General features: G+C 38.3%; 1 protein-coding gene across 1 annotated transcript in view; it reads right to left on the minus strand.

Moving 5' to 3' along the window:
• FLT4 (fms related receptor tyrosine kinase 4) overlaps positions 1-22840 on the minus strand; it is a 336901-nt gene that overhangs the window by 111597 nt on the left and 202464 nt on the right. The window contains exons 7-9 of the mRNA XM_089670245.1: positions 17832-18003; positions 14294-14411; positions 9056-9231 (exon numbers count right to left, since the gene is read on the minus strand). Coding sequence (XP_089526371.1) covers positions 9056-9231; positions 14294-14411; positions 17832-18003 — 466 coding nt within the window. The remainder of the gene's footprint in view (positions 1-9055; positions 9232-14293; positions 14412-17831; positions 18004-22840) is intronic.

Below are 22840 nucleotides of genomic sequence, written 5' to 3' on the forward strand. Positions count from 1 at the left end.
CGCTGTAGATCTTAAGAGATCGTTCACTTCAGCAATTACTGATTTAAAGGAAGATCTCTTGAATCTCTCTAAGCAATTGACAACATTGCAGAAGGCTGGTGCACAGAGGGACAGGGCGATATCCAGGTTAGAAAATGTCTCTAAAACACACGCCACACACCAGATCAATGTGAATTGCCACCTTGAGGATTTAGATAACAGAGTGAGATGGAATAACATCAGAGTAAGAGGTGTCCCTGAAATGGTGGCTACTGAGCAACTTCTGTCGGCTTAACAATCCATCTTTAACATCCTTTTAGAATGGCCTGCAGACATTGTAATTGATTTTGAGAGAGCACATAGAGCCCTTAAGCCAAGAGGTGTGGATGGTTCCCCTCCCAGGGACATTATCTGCTGTATTACTAATTTCCCATTGAAGGAAGAAATCCTCAGGAAAGCCAGACAGCTTTTAACGGTGATGAACTCGCCCTCTTTCAGGACTTGTCCCCCATTACTTTGAAAAATGAAAGAGCACTACGCCCTCTACTGACCAATTTAAAAGAAAAAGGGATCCTTTACAGATAACGGTTTCCTTTTGCTTTACAGGTGACCCAAAATGGCAAACATTATCTGTTAAGACTGCCTGCAGATATACAGGGTTTTTGTGATGACCTCCAAATTCCGTGCGTGGAATTATCAGAATGTTATGAGGAATTTCGGCTTCCCTCAGCTGTATCTACCAACATGTCCACTCCACCGCAAACCCCTTCTAAGTCGCAGCAAAGGAAAACCAGGCATCAAAAACAGGCCAGACCGGGCTCAAGCTTTTCTTCACCGAAGTCTAAGCAGATTAGAGTTAGAGAAAATTTGGATGATACAGTTGTGTTCAAAATAATAATAGTAAGACATCACTAACCTGGTCAATCACTGTTTTTGGTAGAAATTATATTTCTACATGGCAAATAATTTACTAGCAGGTGTAGTAGAGTAATAGAAATCCAACAGACCCAACAGTCATGACATGCATGCTGCTGATTCTGTGTAATTGAATTGAAGCAGTGTGGAGTTCTATTAGTGAGGTCATTCATTCTTTGAAAAACAGGTGGCAATTATTGCCCTTATTTAAGGAAGGAAGGCAGCAAATGTTGTACATGCAGCTTACAGTGCATTTCTCTCTCAAATTCTGAGGAAAATGGGTCGTTCCAGACATTGTTCAGAAGAACAGCGTACCTTGATTAAAAGGTTGATTGGAGAGTGGAAAACATATAAAGAAGTGCAGAAAATGATAGGCTGCTCAGCTAAAATGATCGCAAATGCTTTAAAATGGTAACCAAAACCTGAAAAATGTGGAAGAAAGCGAAAAAATACCATTCGAATGGATAGAAGAATAGCCAAAATAGCAAGGACTCAGCCAACAATCAGCTCCAGGAAGATCAAAAAAGGTCTAAAGTTACCTGTGAGTACTGTTACAATTAGAAGACGCCTATGTGAAGCCAAGCTATCTGCAAGAAGCCCCCGCAAAGTCCCACTGTTGAAAAAAAGCCATGTGCTGAAGAGGTTACAATTTGCCAATTTGCCAAAGAGCACATTGACTGGCCTAAAGAGAAATGGCACAACATTTTGTGGACTGATGAAAGTAAGATTGTTCTTTTTGGGTCTAGTGGCCGGAGACAGTTTGTCAAACGACCCCCAAACACTGAATTCAAGCCACAGTACACTGTGAAGACAGTGAAGCATGGTTGCGCAAGCATCATAATATGGGGATGTTTCTCATACTACGGTGTTGGACCTATTTATCGCATACCAGGGATCATGGATCAGTTTGAATACATCAGAATACTTGAAGAGGTCATGCTGCCTTATGCTGAAGAGGAAATGCCCTTGAAATGGGTGTACCAACAAGACAACGACCCCAAACACACCAGTAAACGTGCAACATCTTGGTTCCAGACCAACAAGATTGACGTTATGGAGTGGCCAGCCCAATCCCCGGATCTTAATCCAATAGAAAACGTGTGGGGTGACATCAAAAATGCAGTTTCTGAGGCAAAACCAGGAAAAAGAGAACTGTGGAATGTAGTCCAATCATCCTGGGCTGGAATACCTGTTCACAGGTGCCAGAAGTTGGTTGACTCCATGCAACACAGATGTACAGCAGTTCTCAGAAACAGTGCTTATACAACTAAATATTAATTAAATGATTCAAAGGAAAGCAAAATATTCAAACATTTTTCAGTTTATATAGTGAATGTTTGAGTTTGTAAAGAAGAATACAAACATTGCTTTTTTTTTAACAGTCTAATATTCACTTTTCTTCAATTTGTTTTAGAGGAACAACACAAATTTGATATATTTTTCTTCATGTTTTAATTTGGAATAGAATGTGTAGTGTTCCCAATGCATTTGTGTGTATGGAAATAAATGCTGTTAGAAGGATTTTGAGCTTTATTCACTTTTTTCAACACACTGCTATTATTTTGAACACAACTGTACATGACTGTATTTAGTCAAATTTATCTTCTGTCTCCCCTATATTTTTCTTAAGGCTCTATTCTGTACACAGTTAAACCAGGACGGAGAGGGCACTGCCGGATCATGCTGGGGGGAGGTTTTTTCTGCGGTTCATCACCGTGGACTCATTTCCCCTGATCTGTGTTAGTCCTGGTTGCTTGATGTTATGTTTGATGCGGTCTACTTAGATGGTTTTAAGGGTATATTACTAATTAGCTACGAGAAGTTCTCTTTCTTAGATCGTGGCCTTATTTGCTGGCTTGTGTTCTGCTGCTGGTTTATAGGAACCACATTGCCTAAAGCTATATGACCATTGTTTCCTTGTTCGAAAGTAATACACCTGAGTAATGTATATTTCTAATGACTTTCCGTTAATTATAGGACACGACTAATCTATATGATACTGCCCTGCAGTTGCCTGAGATCTGCAGTTATTTTACGTGTTTTTGGCTATGAATACAAACCTTTCCATACCTATCTGACATTTATATATTATTATATTATCTGTTCCTAGGGTTATTTTTACCATAGGCGCTATCTTTCATTTTTGAGAGACAGCTTTGCATATTCAACAGCTCCTCTCACTAACCCTGCAATTTGGCAGTGTAATATTCTGGGTTTATTATCTCAGCTTTTTTCACACCTACCTACTTCTGCTGATGCTCATTTTACCTTACGATACAGTATATTCCCCTTTGCCGTTAATATTTTTTCTCTCCATAAAGGTTAGTGATAGATAAGATTCTACTTATATAGGTTTATATTTGGTCTGTACATATCTAACTCGCGCATTCTCTGCAGTGTTTTTAAGATATCATCATGACTTACTCACCTTTAGGGAAAAAAACCTTTGATCATTTCTCATAACGTCAGAGTATTAAATGTACCTGAGAAGTGTTCTCAACTGTTACACGAGCTTGATAAAGCCAAGCCTTCCATAGTATTTTTGCAAGAAACTCATTTTAAAACTGGACAGATCCCTAAATTGTCGAGCAAATACTTCACAAAAACATATCACTCCACTAATACCCTGGCCAAGACTAAGGAAGTCACCATATTGATCAGTAGGGAAGGGCAGATCTCAATCACAGAACAGTGAATTGATCTGGAGGGCAGATATATTTTCTTAAAAAGCTCCTGGGCAGGTAAACTGATCACCTCGGCCAATGTCTATTTCCCCAATTCAGCACACATCTCCTTTTGCCAGCACAATGTTGATGAGCTTAAAGGATTTGCAGCTGGCTGATCATAGGTGGAGATTTTAACATTCCACTTAACCCTACTTATGACACATCCACAGGGACAATCTGTATTACACATAACAATCTCAGAAAAGGTAAACTTCTTTTGAGGCCTCTACCATTGATTGATGAGTTGAGATCACTTAATCCCACAGGTCGCGAATACATTTGCTATTTCCCACCATACAAACGGTAAGCAAGGATCGATAATTTTTTCATTTCACAAAGGGATCTCCCCTTCATTGCGGACGCAAAGATTGGGATACAATCCTTTTCAGACCACACCCCAATTTCACTTAGTATGATGCTCCTAGACCAGGCAGATAAGACATATAACTGGAGACTCAATCCGACCTTCATGACTGACGTGGAAACCCTGAACGACATTACCAATGTTATTAAGCAATATTTTGATATCAATAAGGTCACAGACACTGCTCCTCTTAGCATGTGGGAGGCACACAAATGTGTTGTTCATGGAGAGTTTATTAAGTGGGGTGCTAGAGGGGAAAAGGAACAAACTAGGAAAATTGCAGAAATCTCTACAGTGATAGCAAAACTGGAATCCCAGCATAAACTATCCCTTACTGTATCTTTGGCAGCAGACCTGAAGAAGGCTCGGCTGGAACTCCAAGCTATCCATGACACCAACTATTGTATAAATGTTCCTTATTCTTTAAAAAACTAATTTATTATGAGGGTGCAAATAAAAGCGGGCGTTTCCTGGCCAAAGCTTTAAGAGAGGCTAAACTTAATTGAGAAAATATTAATGGAGTCAGAAACACTACCCTGTACAATGTTCCTCCCATCCACACTCCTAAAGACCTTAAAGGAGAGAAAATGTATTTAATCAATGACTTTCTTAAGAAAAGTAAACTACCTTCCCTAAAACGTTCAGATGCTAAACTACTAGAACGCCCTATTGAGGAAATGGAATTGGCTAACGCTATTAAAAACCTAAAACCGGGAAAAAGCCCAGACGGCCTTACGTCACAATCTTATAAGGCCTTTAGCACCTTGCTTACAACGCCTTTACTTCAGACATTTAACTCCTTGAGAACACTACAGCCTATACCTCCTTCTTTTTTCCTTGCACATATTCCTGTCATTCCCAAAAAGGATAAAGACCCTGCTGAATGTACAAGTTACAGACCAATCTCTCTAATTAACACTGACAATTGCTTGCGAAAATATTAGCCAACTGGCTTAGGCCTTTACTATCTGTTATCATAGGACCAGAACTAGTCTGCTTTATGCTGGGCAGGGAGGCACGGGATAACATTGTCAAGTCCTTAACCTAATCCACAGAGCACCTTCTGAAGATATTGAAGGCCTTCTCCTCTCTACGGATACGGAGAAGGCCTTCGATCACGTATCGTGGGAATTTATGTTTGCCACCTGTGCACATACTGGTCTGGAACCTAGCATGGATCACTGCACTGTATCAAAACCCCACAGCTAGGATTAATGTTAATGGCACTTTATCTACAACATTAACTGTTACAAATGGAACGAGACAGGGCTGCCCCCTGTCTCCTCTTCTATTTATTCTCACACTTGAACCCTTTATAAGGTTGATTCAGCAAAATTAGACTATACATGGTTTCCAAATCAACAATGAGATCTTCAGAACAGCGGCATTCACAGATGATCTGCTATTTTTCTTATGTCAGCCTCATATTTCTGTACATAATCTTCTGAGCTTATTCAACCACTACCTTTTTCTCTCTAATTTGAAAATAAATTACACCAAATCATAGGCTTTGAATTTATCTGTTAGCCCCTCCTCCTTAGCCCTCATTAAGTGTAATTGCTCTTTTAGGTGGGTCCCCATCGCCCTTAAATATCTAGGTATTTGGCTTACTCAAAATCTGGAAGACCTGTACGCACAAAACTTTGTCCCCTTACTATGCAATATGCATAGGGATCTCAAATTTTGACATGCAAAAACCTTTTCTTGGTTTGGTAGGGCAGCTATCATTAAAATTAATATACTTCCTAGGTTATTATATAGCATGAACGCCCTCCCAGTCAGAATCCCATCAATTTTTTTCAAGAAATTACAACAAGCTCAAAGAGCCTTTGTCTGGGCTAATAAGAAACCACACATTCAATTTTAATTAATTACGCGCACCAAAGATTCTGGAGGTATGGGCTTACCAGACTTTAAAAAATATTACAATGCCACTCACATTACCAGAATCATCAACTGGAATTGCCACACCAAAAATAAACATTGGGTCAGTCTAGAAAGTTCTTACACATCGTCTCTTTTAAGATTCTTGCCATGGTTACTTAAGTCTACTTATTCAAAACATCTGCCCGCTCATCCCTTAATCGGTGCAACATTGGATGTTTTTTATGACCTTGCGAGGCTCCGGGGCTTTGCTAACTCACCAGGCCCTCTCACCCCTCTGGCTAACAACCCGGAGTTTCCTCCCGGGTTGGAGGTTGCTGTGATCCCACTGCATGGTTCAGGTTTATCCCTGTTGGCAACTCACTGTCTCAAACGCGGGGGTGTAAGGTCCAAAGGAGAACTTCAGGAGTTGTGTGGAGAGGTTTCTATTCCATATTGGACTTATTTTCAAATGCACAATTATTCAACTAACCACAAATGGAGGGAAGCATTTTCCAACCTTATCAACCTTAGAAATACTTTTTCTGAAAGGGAAGCCTGTATACTAGACCACCTCTCTAGCCTACACATGGCTTCAACATGAATATAATAATCCCCCCAACAATTTTCGGGCTGGGAATCAGCTCTTCAGACAGAATTCTCTATTAGCACTAGGACACAGGAAATTCCTACAAATTGTTAACCAGATGGTATGCCACTCCGGATAGGCTAAAGAGGTGGTTTCCTCAGAGGTCAGGCTTATGCTGGCAATGTTGATCAGCAGAGGGCTCCCTGTTACACATTTGGTGGCAATATCCACAGCTTATACCATTCTGGGATAAAGTTTGTGATTTAATTTACACCATTATGGAGACTGCACTATCGCTGACCCCAGAATGCTGCTTCCTCCACATCTCTGCTTGTGCAACATTTCCATCCTCCTGTTGATTCCTTTCACTCAATTTAGTGTGATCTTTGTGCCTGAAACGTCTTGATATATGAATCCTTCATGTATACCAGTGACATGATTATACAACTGACTAATATTGATACAAACAACATGTACAGTATATGTGAACTGAATGTCTTCATATTTTGTGTATCTTACTTGTTGCTACTTTGATTCCACTTTGTTCTGCTTTTCCATGAATAAACATCAATTGTTTTTTCAAAAAAAAAACAAGCTATGGTCCAAAAACCTCTATTTATATGCAAGCTTACCCAAAGTGGGAGATATCTTAGATTTTTTGATGTCCTATGCAACTTGATAAGGACAACAGTAGAATAGCCATCATTAATATCACATCTTACCGCTTACAGAATATATAATAGGGTTCATTACTATTCCATAGATTTACTCTATATATCAACAATATTCCAGATATAGACAAAAATAGAATTTGCCAAATCCATACTTACATCTAAAGTTGTTGCAATGGGGTACCACTGAGCCTGATTCATCACTATCAAGTAAGGTGATATATGTCCATAGGATAGACATTTTGTTGCTGCTTTGTACTGGATCATATATATATATATATATATATATATATATATATATATATATATACATATGATTATTTTCAGATAGATCTAAATTGCAGATAGTTTCTTGGTAATATCCCTATTGTGAATGTGATACCAACTTGCCAGTTTGCTACTACCACTGTCCCTTGGTGTCCCCATTATTAAGATACCCTGTGAAACCATGTGAGTGCACCTGTTCATTCCCCTTTTTTATTCTTATTTCAGTGTTGTTTTGTTATCTTTTATTTCATGTAAGATTATACTATATTATGTATAAGCAAATATTTCAATATATGCTTTCTATAGTCAGGTTATATTCCTGTAAACTCCAGTCGAGAGTCCTGAGGAAATAGATAAGCAAAACGCGTTGGCCTCTTTTGGATTAATGGAAATGAAAAAACTATATAATTTGAAGAAATAATCTATATTTAAATGATGACTATGGAATGTTTTTATAGAATTTCTTTTGTTAGTTTTGTTTTTTAAAAATATTGTAATAAAAACATATATTTTATTGATAAATAGTGTGTTCTTTGGTACCAGTAAAGTCTGACATTATTTTGTACCTTTTCTAGAAGTATATCGGGATGTTGGTACTGAGGGGAAGCAGCAACACTATATACTGTAGATCAGGGCTTAAAATTTCAAGTCTTGAGCTACTAGCCAGGCCTTAAGAGTTGCTCGCCACCAGTTGCCCCACCCAACCCCTACCCTGCTACCTCCCTAATTCCCCCCTAAACACGCCCTCGTAAATTATTTCATGAAATTACACTGTTAAATGTTACCCACATTACATCAGGGTCCCCAGGGTCCCCCACTTTACATCAGGGCCTCCAATGTCCCCCTAAACACTCCATCATACTTAGACTATGCACCGCATACAACCATAACCCCACATAATCTTTCACTCACAAAACCATAACTCCACCAAGCATATCCTACCTACTCAGCAAGATGGCCCTGGGGACACACTCGCCCCACCATAATTTCCGCTCGCCATTGGCAAGCAGGCGAGTGGAAATTTCAAGGCCTGCTGTAGATTGTGTTTATAACCTATTTCAATCATATTTTCATGTACAGCCATTTAAACTGTGAATTGGTTATGCCCATGAAGCATTGATTAGGTTTTTCTTTTTAATGTGACATGGGAACATAGAGTTCTATCTGCAGAATGCTCCTTATCTTTTAGTAAATGGGCATTCTGTGGACACAACATTTACAGTTCTCACATGGCAACAGACAAGCACCAACATTTCCCACAAGGTAACATGTATACACTAATGTAACAACAGGACCACTGCTATGGAGCCTATGGTTGAGTGGCATCCAGTCATTGCCCATATTTAAGAATTCCTGTCATTAGCCCTTCATTATAACAAGGGAATTTCTATTGTAGCGTGAATGTTAGCTGGAATAGGCTTTTGCATTTAAATGATGTTATGTTGTGCGTGGGTGTATATGTTCAGCAGGTGTTGTTATTGAGGGGATATTGTGCAGCTGTGGTACACGTTTCTTGCGCCCAGAAGAGATTATATATGTCCTTGAATGGATCCCTGCAAACATATGAGAGCTAGGAGAATTTAAAAAGTTGAATCTTTCTGCTCAACCTAAGAAAAGTTTTACTTGGCCTATAATTGTTCATAGGCTTTAAGATATTTTCTCTGTTTGGCTGTATGCTTACCATTCACCGCCAGTCGTAGAGTAACCTGCTCCACCAATTCAGCCTGCTCATTCTTCAGCACCAAAGTGTATCTTCCAGCATCCTGTTCTACCACTTCCCTTATCTGCAAAAAGTGAAGAGACTGGCCGTACTTTCCATAAGTGCTGCTAAATGTTATTGGCTTCCCATCTTTAAACCTGAGAAAGGAAATGGAGATACAATTCTTATTGTGCTCAGCATATTTCACAATTGTTTACAGCTTGGCTTTTTTCAGTTTCCATTTCCTACCCAGCTTACTCCAAACCTACCTAAACCAGGATGTAAATATTGCAATATAGGAGAAACATTAGTCAAACTTCTTGTACCAAAGAGTAGGTTATATATAAATACTCAAAAGACACTGGTATTTTTCCATAACATGGTACATAGGCAAAGACATGAAGTAATCCAACTGGAGATGAGCACTGTGATTCACGTTAAATTGATTATGAAACAAAATGATCAGTTTCACCACCAAATGTTTGGACTTGTAAAAGGAAAAAGATCTACTCCCTTATTCTTCATGATTCACAAGGTCTTTATTTATTTATTTATGTGTGGGGGTGGGGTGTGTGGGAGGCTTACTGTAGTTTGGGTAGTTTAGTTTACCTGATTAATTTTCTTTCACCAGTGACTCACTAAAATAGCCAAATTTTGCTTCAATCTTACATTTTTTTACCTATTAGTTGGCTTACTATGTATTGAGTACTGCACTTTGCCTGAAATTAATTTCAAATTTAAAGTGAAATTCCAGCTTTGTTGAGAAAAAAAACAATCCCAGGTAAACTAAAATCAAACTTATAATGCTGGTTCCCTTGGCAAGATCATTCACTGTTCTAAAGAAACTGATGTTTGTTTTTCCATGTCCTTTGTCATACTGTTTTTGAAATGTAGATCATTGTATTCATCTGGGCAATCTGTATTTGCATAACTTTCAAAGTGGAAAAGTAGTGATTATTTTACTAATATCAAACTACTACAGAGAATGCCTGAAATGTTATTTGTATCTCAGTCTTCAGGGAAAACCATTGTGCCAATTAAACAAACAGGAGGTGAAATCCCTGATAATACTCTGTACACAAGGGTCTATAGATCACCTCCAGATTACCATGCTGTAAGGAAGTGACATTTCTGAACAGTTTTAGAAAATTATAGCATCCACATATTAGAATGGAAAGGTCATTTTTTATCATTATACATTTTAAGTTACAAATTACTTGTGTAACTATAGTGTATGGCAGTGTTTCTCAACTGTTTTTCCAGTCAAGACACCCGTTAAAATTCTGCGCAATGTTGAGGCACCCCATTATAAACGTAACTAAGCTAATACAGGGTGTCCCACAAGTCGCCATACATAGGAAATATGAGAAAGTGTAGCTAAATGTACCTTTATATACAAAATATTTATTACAAAATTTTACAAAATATTTACAAATGTTCTCTACGTGTTTGCCACCTCTTTCTAAAAACAGACAAGGTCTACTCCCCCACTCATGTTCCAAGATATCTGTCATTATGCAAGTGCATTTTGAATGCATTCCTTTAAATGATCCATGTTTCTAATAATGTTTCTGTACACCAAATAGTTCCACAAGAAAAAGTTGAGTGGGGAAAAGATCAGGGGATCTCGCAAGCCATTCCACTGGGCAGCGATGACCAATCCATGAAATGGAAACTGTTGATTCAACTATCACCATATGCTGCTACCATAGTGGGGCGGTGCCTCATGTATGGAGACTTTTGGGACACCATGCAGTTTTATATATCACAGCATCATTCATACATGTAGGACACCCAACATTAGGGGTTATTTATTCTTACAAGGCAAACACGTTTGCACATTGGTACTGGCTAACATTCCAATGTTTCTTTTCTATCTCAGCTTCTCTCTCTCAGTCAGGTACCCTTGTCAGCCAATTATGTCATCAGTTGTTAGGCAGCTGGTGGCTGGCCCACACAATACCCAATCTTGTAATGCTGTACAATGAAAATCTGTGGCTTTGTGTAACAAAAAAAGCAGGCTTTATCCTCCCACGGGTCTGTACTCAATTTTTTTTGGCATTCTTACCAAGGCACCCCTGAAGAACCCAGAAGGCATCCCAGACAACACACTGATTGAAAAAGGCTAGTATAGTATGCTTTAGGAGTTTTCCTTCAAAATTTTCTTCAAAATTCCTTCAAACTTTACAAACAGACAGCAAATGTCTATGCAAGAAAATATTTTTTCATAGCTCAAATGTTGTGTCAGCAAAAGAACCAAAATATTTTAAGTATACAGTACATCTACTGTATAAATCTTTTGTAATGTCATAATACGCAAAAGGATTGTGCTTTATCCATTTTGTGACCAAAGTTCATTAATGCTTAGAAGCCCAGGCCAAATTTAGCAGTGTCATGATGAAGGACAGGAATACCGAAATTTGTCTCTCTGAAGTACAGTAAGTCCATATGTGCCCTAATATGTGGAAAATAACATTTTGGTTTTCAGTATCTTGGAGTGCAACTTCTGTTTTGGGGATTTTGTATAATGGAGCAGAGTGGAATCTACTGTCAGAGTACACCCATGGGCAACTTACTATAATCTTATATATATTTATGTATATATTTTTTTTGCAAAGACATATAAGGATCCTCTTTGTTCTGCTGTTATTTTAAATTTTAAAAAATGTCTATGTTTTATTTTTAATTTATTTTTATATTTTTTATTGCAATTGTATCTGACAATGAAAGTACTAAACAGATGAATACTGTCATCTTCAGGTATCTGTGGGCTAAATACTTATTTTGTTATAGCTAACATAATGAATATAATAAAACCAAATAAATCTGTGCTTAGTGTAAATAAATAAAATTAAAAGAATATTACAGCCGCACTAAAAAAAAACCTAACACCAAGTGCACATGAACCTACTGTCAAATAAATAGTTGCACTGTGTGCAATAAATAAATATTACCTTAAAGTGGTGCTCCAGTCAAAATATAAAAAAAATAAAAGTCAGCAGCTACAAAAACTGTAGCTGCTGACTTTTAAAAAACAGACAATTGCCTGTCTCTCGATCCAGCCGTATTTTCACTGCAGTTAGTTTCACCAGCCATCCTCTCTCCCTGGCATTGGCATCCTAAGTGTGAACACTCAATTGTGACAGCTTGTGGCTTCACAGCTGGGTGTGTGTGAGTAGCTCTGTGCCTTGTGAATGGTCCCATAGTCTGCTGGGACCTGTCATGTATCCCAGAAGACTACGGGGAGGGAGGGGAATGACACCTTCCACAGCAGAAGTGGGAGCAGGTACCTGTCAAAATCAGGTACCCGCTCCCCCCCTCCCCAAAGGGGGACAAGGCCTTTTGAGTGGAGCTCCGCTTTAAATACATAAACACCATAAACCAAGAATAATCATAATATGAACAATGGCAAATGCGACTTTGTGCATGGGACAATGACTCCCTTATTTGTAAGTGATATGTGTAAGTAATTGAATCAATATAACAAACAAAAAAAGTCCACTGCCAATGTGTTTGGATGTAAATATCATGAAGGAGAGTTTCACCACCATTCATCTGTGTAGTACGTATCCACTTCCAAATATGATTACACCACCAAGTGAAATCGCCACCATCAATTACAATGGCCTCTTACCAGATAATGAGATCTCACATTAAAGATGTCACCTGTCAAGCATCCACAGTTTTCAAGATCTTAATGGTATATGACCCAAGGGCAATTTTGGAGTCTCCAGATACACCACCAAGGATCATGTAGTGCAAGGCCTCTCCACTCAGTATGTTTGTGGCATGTAAAAACAAATGGACATAGTACAAACCACCATTTTATTCAGCTGATTTAAGGCATTAATATTCACATAAGTGTAGATATAACATGCATGTAAACCACCGCCGCTTCCAGCTACTCATGGGGGGAGTATGCATTTCAAACAATAGCCCATTATCAAGGGGGACCTTGATAGTCTAGGTTTGAAGGAAGTAGACACTAGGGATCATTCACCCAGGAAAAGAAGGTGAACTGGACCTTGCAGAGGGCATTATCAGAGGGCAGGTCTGGAGTAGAGATGAGTATTACAGATAAATAAAGTGGGAAATTTAAATAATATTTTATTCTAAGCTAGAGTTCTGCTTTATAAAAAATGTTGCAGCAACATCTCAAGCACCCCTAGCAGTAATATAGTTTGTCATAGTCCCTATCTCTGTAACTTTTGTTGGACAGTTTAGCCTGCATGTAAACATGGATACAAATATAAAGGTTTGAAAAAAGAAAACACACTGGTTAATGGTATTACATCTATTTATTGCATACAGTTATTAGTTTGCAACCATTTCCTTTATTTCAAAGAAGACACTGGGCAGCTAGTATTTACAGAAATATTTGCTAATAAAGAACAAATTAAGCATAGGGCATACATGACAGAGTGGAAGGGGAAGGCTGAAGGGGTTAACTATTTTAGAAGTAGGTGGTCAGTTACTGACCCTCACCTGATTGGTCAGGCAGATGAGGTGATGGGGAGTAGCTGGAAAGTATAGTTGCTGGGGAGGAGTGGTTTAGGCTTACTCACAGAGTTGGAATTGTTGGAAGAAAGTCCCTCTCTCCTACTCGTATGGTTTGCGGATTCATTGTATTCTTTTGTATTCTATGGCAGTTTGTGGTCCTTGATGGGGATCTAAAGCTGGTCTTATTGGGAAAACGGTGGGGACCCATCCAAGGTATGGCGTCCTCTACTTGCTTGTTCAAGTTTTAAGAATAGGGCACTGGGAAATCAGGTGGGTGTCTGAGGTCAGCTGGGATGGTCTCCAAGGCAGTGTTTGATGGCTGGGGGCGTAACTCAACTAAATGGTGCCACAGACACAAAGTTTGGAGTAATATGGTACTGTCAAGGACCAGCAACCAAGTTTAACTGGATTATGTTATGTTTGTTATTTAAAGCTTATTGTTTAATAAAAAGCCATGTCGGCCCTTTAACTCCATGAACGTAGTTATTTCTAAGGGAGGAGGTCACAGGTAGGTGGAACTGAGGAGTGTGCTTGGCGAGGTTAGCCTAACGAGGTGAGCTCTGAACTACCCTGGTCATGTTGAAAACTGGTTTAAAACAATGGGGTGGGAGCTTTTAAAGAAATGTACATCCCTTGAATGAGAATACTGCATTTTAGCCAGTTTTAGTGGGCAGACATATTTTTGCAAAGAAGTAAAAAAAAAATGTTATTTGACTATACCACTGAAATGTTGGAGTTGGATAAGCAGTGAGTTTCACTGGCAGTTTTGCCATCTTTTCCCCAGCTGTGGCTTCGATGAGCGTGTCCTCTTTTGTTTCCACAGAGATAAAAGGATTTTCTATGTAGGAAAAGAAAGTAAATAACAAGTGAGAAATGAAAGTATAACGTCTCTATAAATAATCCCCCACCATCCCCATAAGATTAAAGCTGAACTAAAGACAAGTAGATAAATCCACAGTATAAATATATACAGTATACTAAATGTGGACTTATCCTGCTATGATCCTCCTTCCTGTAATGATGTTTAGAGTGTTTGACTGACAGCACTGGGCTAAGCAAGTGAATTCAAATTAAGATATGTTATCTATCTGTAAAATACATTTAAAGAAAGGTTCCAAAGAATTTAAAGTTGTAGAAGTGCAGGTGCCAGTTATACTTACTTCCATAGGGGTTGATTTACCAAAGGCAATTAGTCTGTGCACTGCAAGTGCACTTGTAAGTGCATTTCAAGTGCTGTTGCTCTAGACCTGAGGGGAAGCTCTGAAATGAAGGGGAGGTCTGCTGATTTCTATCATCCAATTACGTGCAAGTAAAAATGCTGTTTTCTTTTTTATTTTCCTGGCATGTGATTGAGTATTCTTTGCAAAGTGAAGCTTTACCTCATTTACTAAGCTCGGGAGCAAGTGCACTTGCAGTGCACACAGTATATTTGCCTTTAGTAAATCAACCCCACTGTGTCAGTCTTAAGATCTCCCACTATAAAATCAACACTTGTTGCCAGTACAATTCAATTGCAAACACTCTGTTATACATTTTGTGAATTAAGACAGTTAAGCCAATAGAAAGTCTATGGGGATCTCTTGAGTACCGAAAGCAGAGCCAGTAACCAGAAGTATGCTGGCAACATGGACCACTGAGTCTAACCAAGGGATTAAAGCAGCAGATCTTAAGAAAAACCAAATAGAGATAGGTGTAACTGAAACACTGCTTTACATTTCTTGGAGATCATTTTTAAGAATAGTTTAATTAATACATAGTTGGGTCAAGTCGTGTTTTTTCAATCTGTTTGGAGTTCAGAGAAAAAAGGAAATCACAAGCTTGACAAAACTAATCACCTATCATGGTGTTAAAATATTACTATTACTGAATAAAATAGCACCATCATATTCTTTGACAATATATAAATCAAGAAATACATAGGTTATACAGATAATATAACTATATAAAATACTTCCAGTGAAAAACATATATAGTTGAATACTAAAATATTAATTAACTAGATGCAAGAACCTTATCTATTTGAGCTTGCAGTGCAGAGTTTAAAACATTTATGGTCAGCCAAAGTACAATATTATGAATGAATAATTATGATATTATCATTGAATAATTCATGTTTCCTTCACAATTCATTGTGAGTATACTTTAGCAGACCAAGGACATTAGGACAATAACCAGATCAACCACACACACATTGCAGTCAACATTCCAGACAGCCAAGTGTGTCCCACTGGCCATTCCACAGAGCAATGGGTATTCATGAGTGTATATAATTATCATACTAATTTAACACATGTGCTAATCAAATTTTAAGTTAGGAAATGTCTGTAAAATAAACACATCTTAACCCAATGTATATTTGCCTATCACCATTAATAACACATGAGAAGAACTTGTACTGGACACACAAGGGTTCGTGCCCTAGGTTATATGACTCTATGCTGTAATCCCTATTTTTCATCACTACGGAAGGTGAGTATCTAGGGTTTCTATCAACCAATTTTTTTCCTGAGGAACATGTATAAGCATTTTGAGATACCCAGAAGCTATAAACACATGCAAGGACTGGTAGTTGCCTACAATTACAGCCAGCTTTTCAGAGTTTCAAAATCAAAATCACACTAGTGCTCCCAAAAATGATAAACAGCTGCACTGAAAATTAAGAGATGAAAAGGTTGGAGTAGAACTATTGGCAACTTTTTTTTTTTTGGGGGGGGGGATTTACGAGGGTTCTTCAAAAGGTTTCTGCACTTTTTAAAATCTCGTATATATACTGTAACAGTGTGGAAACATTTTGGAGACCCCTCATAGTAAAGGAGGGTTATAACCCCTGTCAGTTTTTTTGCCATCTGTTTCACATTGGGAAGATTTACCAGACAATGATAGTTGCCTACAATCTGGATTTACAGACAGCTTTGCAGAGTTACAGAACCAAAATCACACACGTGTCTCCAAGAATTGATAAACAGTGCTGCACTGAAAATTAAGGGGTGCAAAGGTTGAAGTAGGACTATAAGCAAAACCTTTTTTTCATTTTGGATATAGTAAGGGAGGGTTAAAACCCCTGTCAGTTTTTCTGCCATCTTGTTCCATTGGGGAGATTTACCTTCAGGCTGACACTTTTACAAGAGACTTTTACAGAAGACAAGACATATTGGGGGGAGCTTCCAGGCTTTATTGTCAAAGCTTTGTCAAATTGAACAAGCTGAAGTTAGGAGCTGATTGGCTACCATGCACAGCTGCGCAGATTCTGAGCACTCCAGTTTTAGTAGTGTTCTGTAGAAAAAGCCTACCTGCCAGCTATATTTTTTTATGTTAGTTTCACTTTAATTTACTGTTATCTGGTGGTGATTGGTGATTGTAAATATCTTTTAGTATTGTATTTTCTCTGCATTTTTTGTGTCCAAGAGGCAGCAAGGTGTGTGTTACAATATCTCTTGCAGGGACATTCCTGTATCACCAGATTAGAGACAAACAAGTTTGAGATGGATTGTTGTAAAGTACCTTTGCCATAAATGTTAGACATTTTGTTAAAGAGCAAAAGATATAAAAGAGACACATTAATGCATTTCTATATTCATTAATATGTGGCGATTTATCAGGGACTTCTGAATTAACCTATGATTAATTAAAAGAGAAGTTCATGATATGTAAAAATAAACATTGGTACTCACCTAGGTGGATGCAGCATCAATTTGATGCTGTATCTGTCCCCTGCTGGCTCTAAGACCGAGAACTGAGTGATCAAAGGCCACTGAAAGCTCAGTTCTCGGTTTTCAGTGAGCGGAGGGGCGGTGACTGTCAATCTCTGGCTCTCTCTTCTGCCCCTCCAAGGCTCACTGGAGCGCCAAGTTGTGCAGGGGGCAGGAGTCACTGGTTCAGGCTCTCAGTGGCACGCTGAAAAGCTGAGCTAGCTGCCAGCCCAGCTAGGTGGATTCCCAACATTAAAGTCGGTATCTCTCCAGAGCCTGGACCAGTTGAGTGATGTCAGCTGACAGTGGACTTTAGCCTGTTGCCTGTTGAATACAGGTCACAGGAGTGCAGAATGAACTGCACTCCTGTGATCCCCAGGAAGAAAGAGCTTTGGCTCTACTTCTCCTTTACTATCATTTGCAATACATATGGCTTGGGCTAATATAATATGAATAATATTTTTATACACCCTTCTAGCCTGATTGCTTAGAGCTTCTTTCTGCAGCAATTTAGCTACAATACCACTACATAATAAGCCGCACTGTTCACTGTCCCATTCATTCTGTACCGTGCACAATGACCTCGTTGCTCTCCTGGTAGTGCCAATTCTCATTTATTGCATGACACATATACTTCCCGAGGTCTGATTGAGTTAATGCAGGCAGGATAAGAGTGCTGTACATTTCTGTGTGGTCATTCTGGGGGCGACGATCAGACAGCTCTGTCGCAGGGCGGTTGATCTGTAAAGATTACAAGTGGCATTCATTTCTTATTTTTGATGAAAGCATATCAAAATAAGGTTTACTTTTTGGCACAAGCTTTGAGGCTCTGCTTCATAACAACCTATAAATAGAAGAAAAGTTCTCCACACCAACCATTAAAATAGTAGTTGTACCTGTTTTATGGACATAAATAGTTTGACTGGAAGCTCTAAGCAAACCCTTTGCTTCACATATCACAGCCCTGTTCACATGCGTGGCTAAGAACAGTAAAAGTAGGCGGTTGAGCCGTAGCTTTAGTGCCCCTTGAACCACTCCCCCTTTCCCCTCAAACTTTCCTTGCAGCCAGGCAGGGCTATACACATTTATATATACTGTATATACACTGTGTGAGTAAATATATATATATACACACACACACACATTTTTAATATGCATTTATATCCCAGAATTTCATGTGAATGGTGCTGTGCTGCACCCTGCAACTGCCTATAATGGGCTTTTCATGGTTAAAACAGCGGGGGAGGAGGTGGCATATTGTCTTCCAGCTGCCTGTCAAACGCCACCAAAAATGATCCATTGCCAATTGCTTTTCAGAGGAATGGCATGGACTGCTGCAAGTGTGAACAAGCCCTTAGGGATACTTTGTGTACCTTTTCTTTTTAGCACTGCACAGGTTATATTTGATCATGATCTATATAGATTCCTTCCTTACTTTAACACAACATTGGGTTTTCATTTAAAACATATCTAAACCCAAGTACAAAACTGTAAAAATGCAGGTTACATGTCCCTAGATATGTGGTCTAATGGCTGTATTCATTTTCTTTTTTAGGTTTTTAGCCCTTTATTTTCACCTCCTGATCCTACCAACAACACACTTTCTGTTCTGGGGTGACATAGTTACATAGTTAGTCAGGTTAAAAAAAGACAAAAGTTCATCTAGTTCAACCATTAAAAAAAAAGTTCTAATCCTATACCCACAATTGATCCAGAGGAAAGCAAAAAAACCCAGCAATGCATGATCCAATTTGCTCCTGCAGGGAAAAAAATTCCTTCCTGATCCCCCGAGAGGCTATTGGCTATTCCCTGGATCAACTTTACCTATAAGTGTTAGTATCCAGTTATATTCTGTGTATCTAGGTAAGAATCCAGGCCTTTTTTAAAGCAATCCACTGAGATGGCCAGAACCAACTCTTGAAGGAGTCTATTCCACATTTTCACAACTCTTACTGTGAAGAAACCTTTCCATGTTTGGAGATTAAATCTCTTTTCCTTCAGACGTAAAGAGTGCCCCTTGTCCTTTGTAATGACCTCAGGGTGAATAGCTCTACACCAAGTTCACTATATGAACCACTGATGTATTTATACATGTTGATCATATCCCCCCCTTAATCTCCTCTTCTCAAGAGAGAATAAATTCAGTTCCTCTAATCTTTCCTCATAGCTGATCTCCTCCATGCCTCTTATCAGTTTGGTTGCCCTTCTCTGTACTTTCTCCAGTTCCCCAAATGTTCTTTTTGTGAATTGGTGCCCAAAACTGAACGGCATATTCCAGATGAGGTGTTACTAATGATTTGTACAGGGGTAATATGATATCTCTCTCTCTGGAGTCTATACCTCTTTTAATACAAGAGAGGATTTTGCTTGCATTAGAACCGAAGCTTGGCAATGCATGCCATTATTAAACTTGTGATCTACCAGAATTCCCAGATCCTTCTCCACCATTGATTCCCCCAGTTGTACCCCCCCTAGTATGTATGATGCATGCATATTCTTAGCCCCCAAGTGACAACTTTCACACACTTTTTTGATGATCATTGTTGTCACCCTAGGACAGGACTCCCCATCTACTCTTCTCTTTAACATATTGAGGAGGTGCTTTTTTTTTTTACCATCGAGAGATTACAGCACAGGAAGTTATTAGCTTAGATTTCTGCCAGGTATTTTTTTCTCTGTGCTTAAAGAAAAACAAAATAACATTATTGTTGACCTTGGCTTCTAAAAATGTTAATTATTTGGTTGTCATGTTGATCCAATAGTTTTAACACAATTATTATGCAATTCTGGTGATCCAGCTTAAATTTTTGCAAGCTACATGCTCGTTACAGGTCAGAGGTATATAAAGTATTGAAGTCAGATACTGAACGTATAGCTATGCAACTGGTATTTTTATGAGGTCAACCATGGCAGCCTACATATTTCTCTCAGGACAGGTTTTTTTTTTTTTTAATGAGTTCAACATATTCTATTTGTCAAATGGTAGGCTCCGTTTTACCAGTACACAGGAAGCTACCAGATTGTTTTATAATGACAGTATAATACTCAAGTTATCTTAGCTTGCCCAGTAGTTAGAAAAAGAAACAGATTAACTGATTTCAGGCTTATTAGCCTTTTCTCAATGCAAAACAGGATATACAATCTTGCTAACCATGCCAAGGATGTTATTATGTTTTTGCTCAGTTACATTTATTCTTCTTTCCCCTTCTGCATCTGTTTATCTGTATTCCCTTCCTTTGTTTTCTTAGTTTTATATCTCCTGGTATTTTCCAGCAGTTAGCTTAGTATGGGGTCCCCAAACTTTCTAATCAATATTTATCTATAAAATAGACATTATCTATTTTATTTAACTAGCATTTATCTAGTTTATTTTTTGAGGGGGTGGGCTTTTGCCATTGCACCTCATAATTGCACATTAGGCACAATGACCCCTTACTCCAGCCATGTGATACCTACCCCCTATCACTCCATCCATGCTGCTTACATCTTTTTATGATTTTCTTATGGGAACATCTCATTCCATGTCCCAGGCCAGTCACTGATAGAACCAGTTCCACCAGTATTGAAGTTAAATGCCACTTCTTCTGGAGTATGGCCACGATATACGTATGTGGTTCTTGTTTAGAACATCTGTTCTTCATATTTTACCCAAGGTTTAGCATTCATTCTACATGTGTTCCTGTTCATTTGAAAGTTTATTCACTCTTAATATTATCACGTATTCTTATTTGGGATTAACTTTGGTCTATTATTTTGTCACTTGGATGTGTGGCTGATATAAAACCAAGGTCTTGACCATACTAGTGAACTTTGCTGGTGATCTGATATCCCATTATTGCTTTATAAATAACTGGACAGATGCTCCTGTTACAGATACATGAAAATATGTTGCTTTAAGTTATTTTATGGGCTATGGCTCATACAACATTTCCCTCATTTTTATTAAAAATAACCCTTTTCTCTCTCCCTTTTGTTATATTACTGTATATAGGTATTCCATATACAGTATACATATACAGCAGGTAAAATAAGTATTGAACACATCACCATTTTTCTTAGTATATATATTTCTAAAGGTGCTATTGACATGAAATGTCCACATGTCCAGTAACAACCCATGCAATCCATACATACAAAGAAACCAAAACAAATAAGTTCACAAATTAAGTTATGTGTAATAATATGGAATGACACAGGGAAAAAGTATAGAACACGCTAACTGAAATTTATTTAATACTTCATACAAAATCCTTTGTTGGTAATGACATCTTCAAGATGCCTCCTGTATGGAGAAAGTAGTCGCATGCATTGCTCAGGTGTGATTTTGACTCATTCTTCCACACAGTCTTTAAAGGTTCCATGGGCCTCTTCTATGAACTCTGATCTTTAGTTATTTCCATAGATTTTCTGTTGAAATCAAGTCAGGTGATTGGTTGGGCCATTCTGGCAGCTTTATATTCTTTCTTTGAAACTAATTGAGAGTTTATTTAGCTTTGTGTTTGGGATCATTGTCTTGCTGAAATGTCAGCCCTTGTTTCATCTTCATCATCCTGGTAGATCGCAGCAGACTTTTATCAAGAATGTCTTGGTCCATTTTTCCATTCATCCTTCCTTCAATGACATGAAGTTTGCCAGTACCATATGCTGAAAAACAGCCCCAAACCATGATGTTCCCACCTCCAAATTTCACTGTTGGTATGGTGTTTTTGGGGTGATGTGCAGTGCCATTTGACCTCCAAACATGGTGTGTATTATGGCATCCAAAGATTTCTATTTTGGTCTCATGTGACCACACTACAGTAAATTGTCCCAGTATTTCACAGACTTGTCTAAATGTTGTGCAGCAAACTTTAAACAAACTTCAGCATGCTTTTTATTCAGAAAAGGAGTTTTGCATGGTGAGTATACATACAGGCCATGGCGGTTGAGTGCATTACTTAATGTTTTTTTTTTTTTTTAAACAATTGTAGCTGCTAATTCCAACTCTTTCTGAAGCTCTTCACAAGTGGTCCTTGGCTCTTGGACAACTCTTCCAATAATTCTTTCACTCACTGTCTTGAAAGGAGCACCTGGTCATGGATGGTTTGTAGTGAAATTATGTTCTTTCCACTTCTGGATTATGGCCTTAACAGTGCTCACTGGGACATTCAGAAGTTTATAAATCCTTCTGTAACCAATGCCATCAGTATGTTATGCAACAATAAGGTTGTGAAGGTCTTGAAAGAGCTCTTTGCTTTTACCCATTATGAGATTTTTTTTTGTGACACCTTGGTAACTAGACACCTTTTTATAGGCCATCAGTTGAGACTAAACCAGCTGATATTAATTTTCACTGACAAGGGGCAGGATTGCTTTCTAAGTACTGATAGATTTCTGCTGGTGTCTTGGCTTTCCATGCTTTTTTTGCACCTTCGTTTCTTCATGTGTTCAATACTTTTTCCCTGTGTCATTCCATTTTATTACACATAACTTAATTCCTAAACTTATTTGTTTTGGTTTCTTTGTATGGATGGATTACACCTTTATAAATATATTTACTGAGAAAAATGGTGACGTGTTCAATACTGATTTTACCTGC

The sequence above is a fragment of the Staurois parvus genome, unplaced genomic scaffold (genome assembly GCF_062004578.1).
Source record: "Staurois parvus isolate SC_StPar_1 unplaced genomic scaffold, SC_StPar_1.0 ptg000088l, whole genome shotgun sequence".
Classification (NCBI taxonomy): Eukaryota; Metazoa; Chordata; class Amphibia; order Anura; family Ranidae; genus Staurois; species Staurois parvus.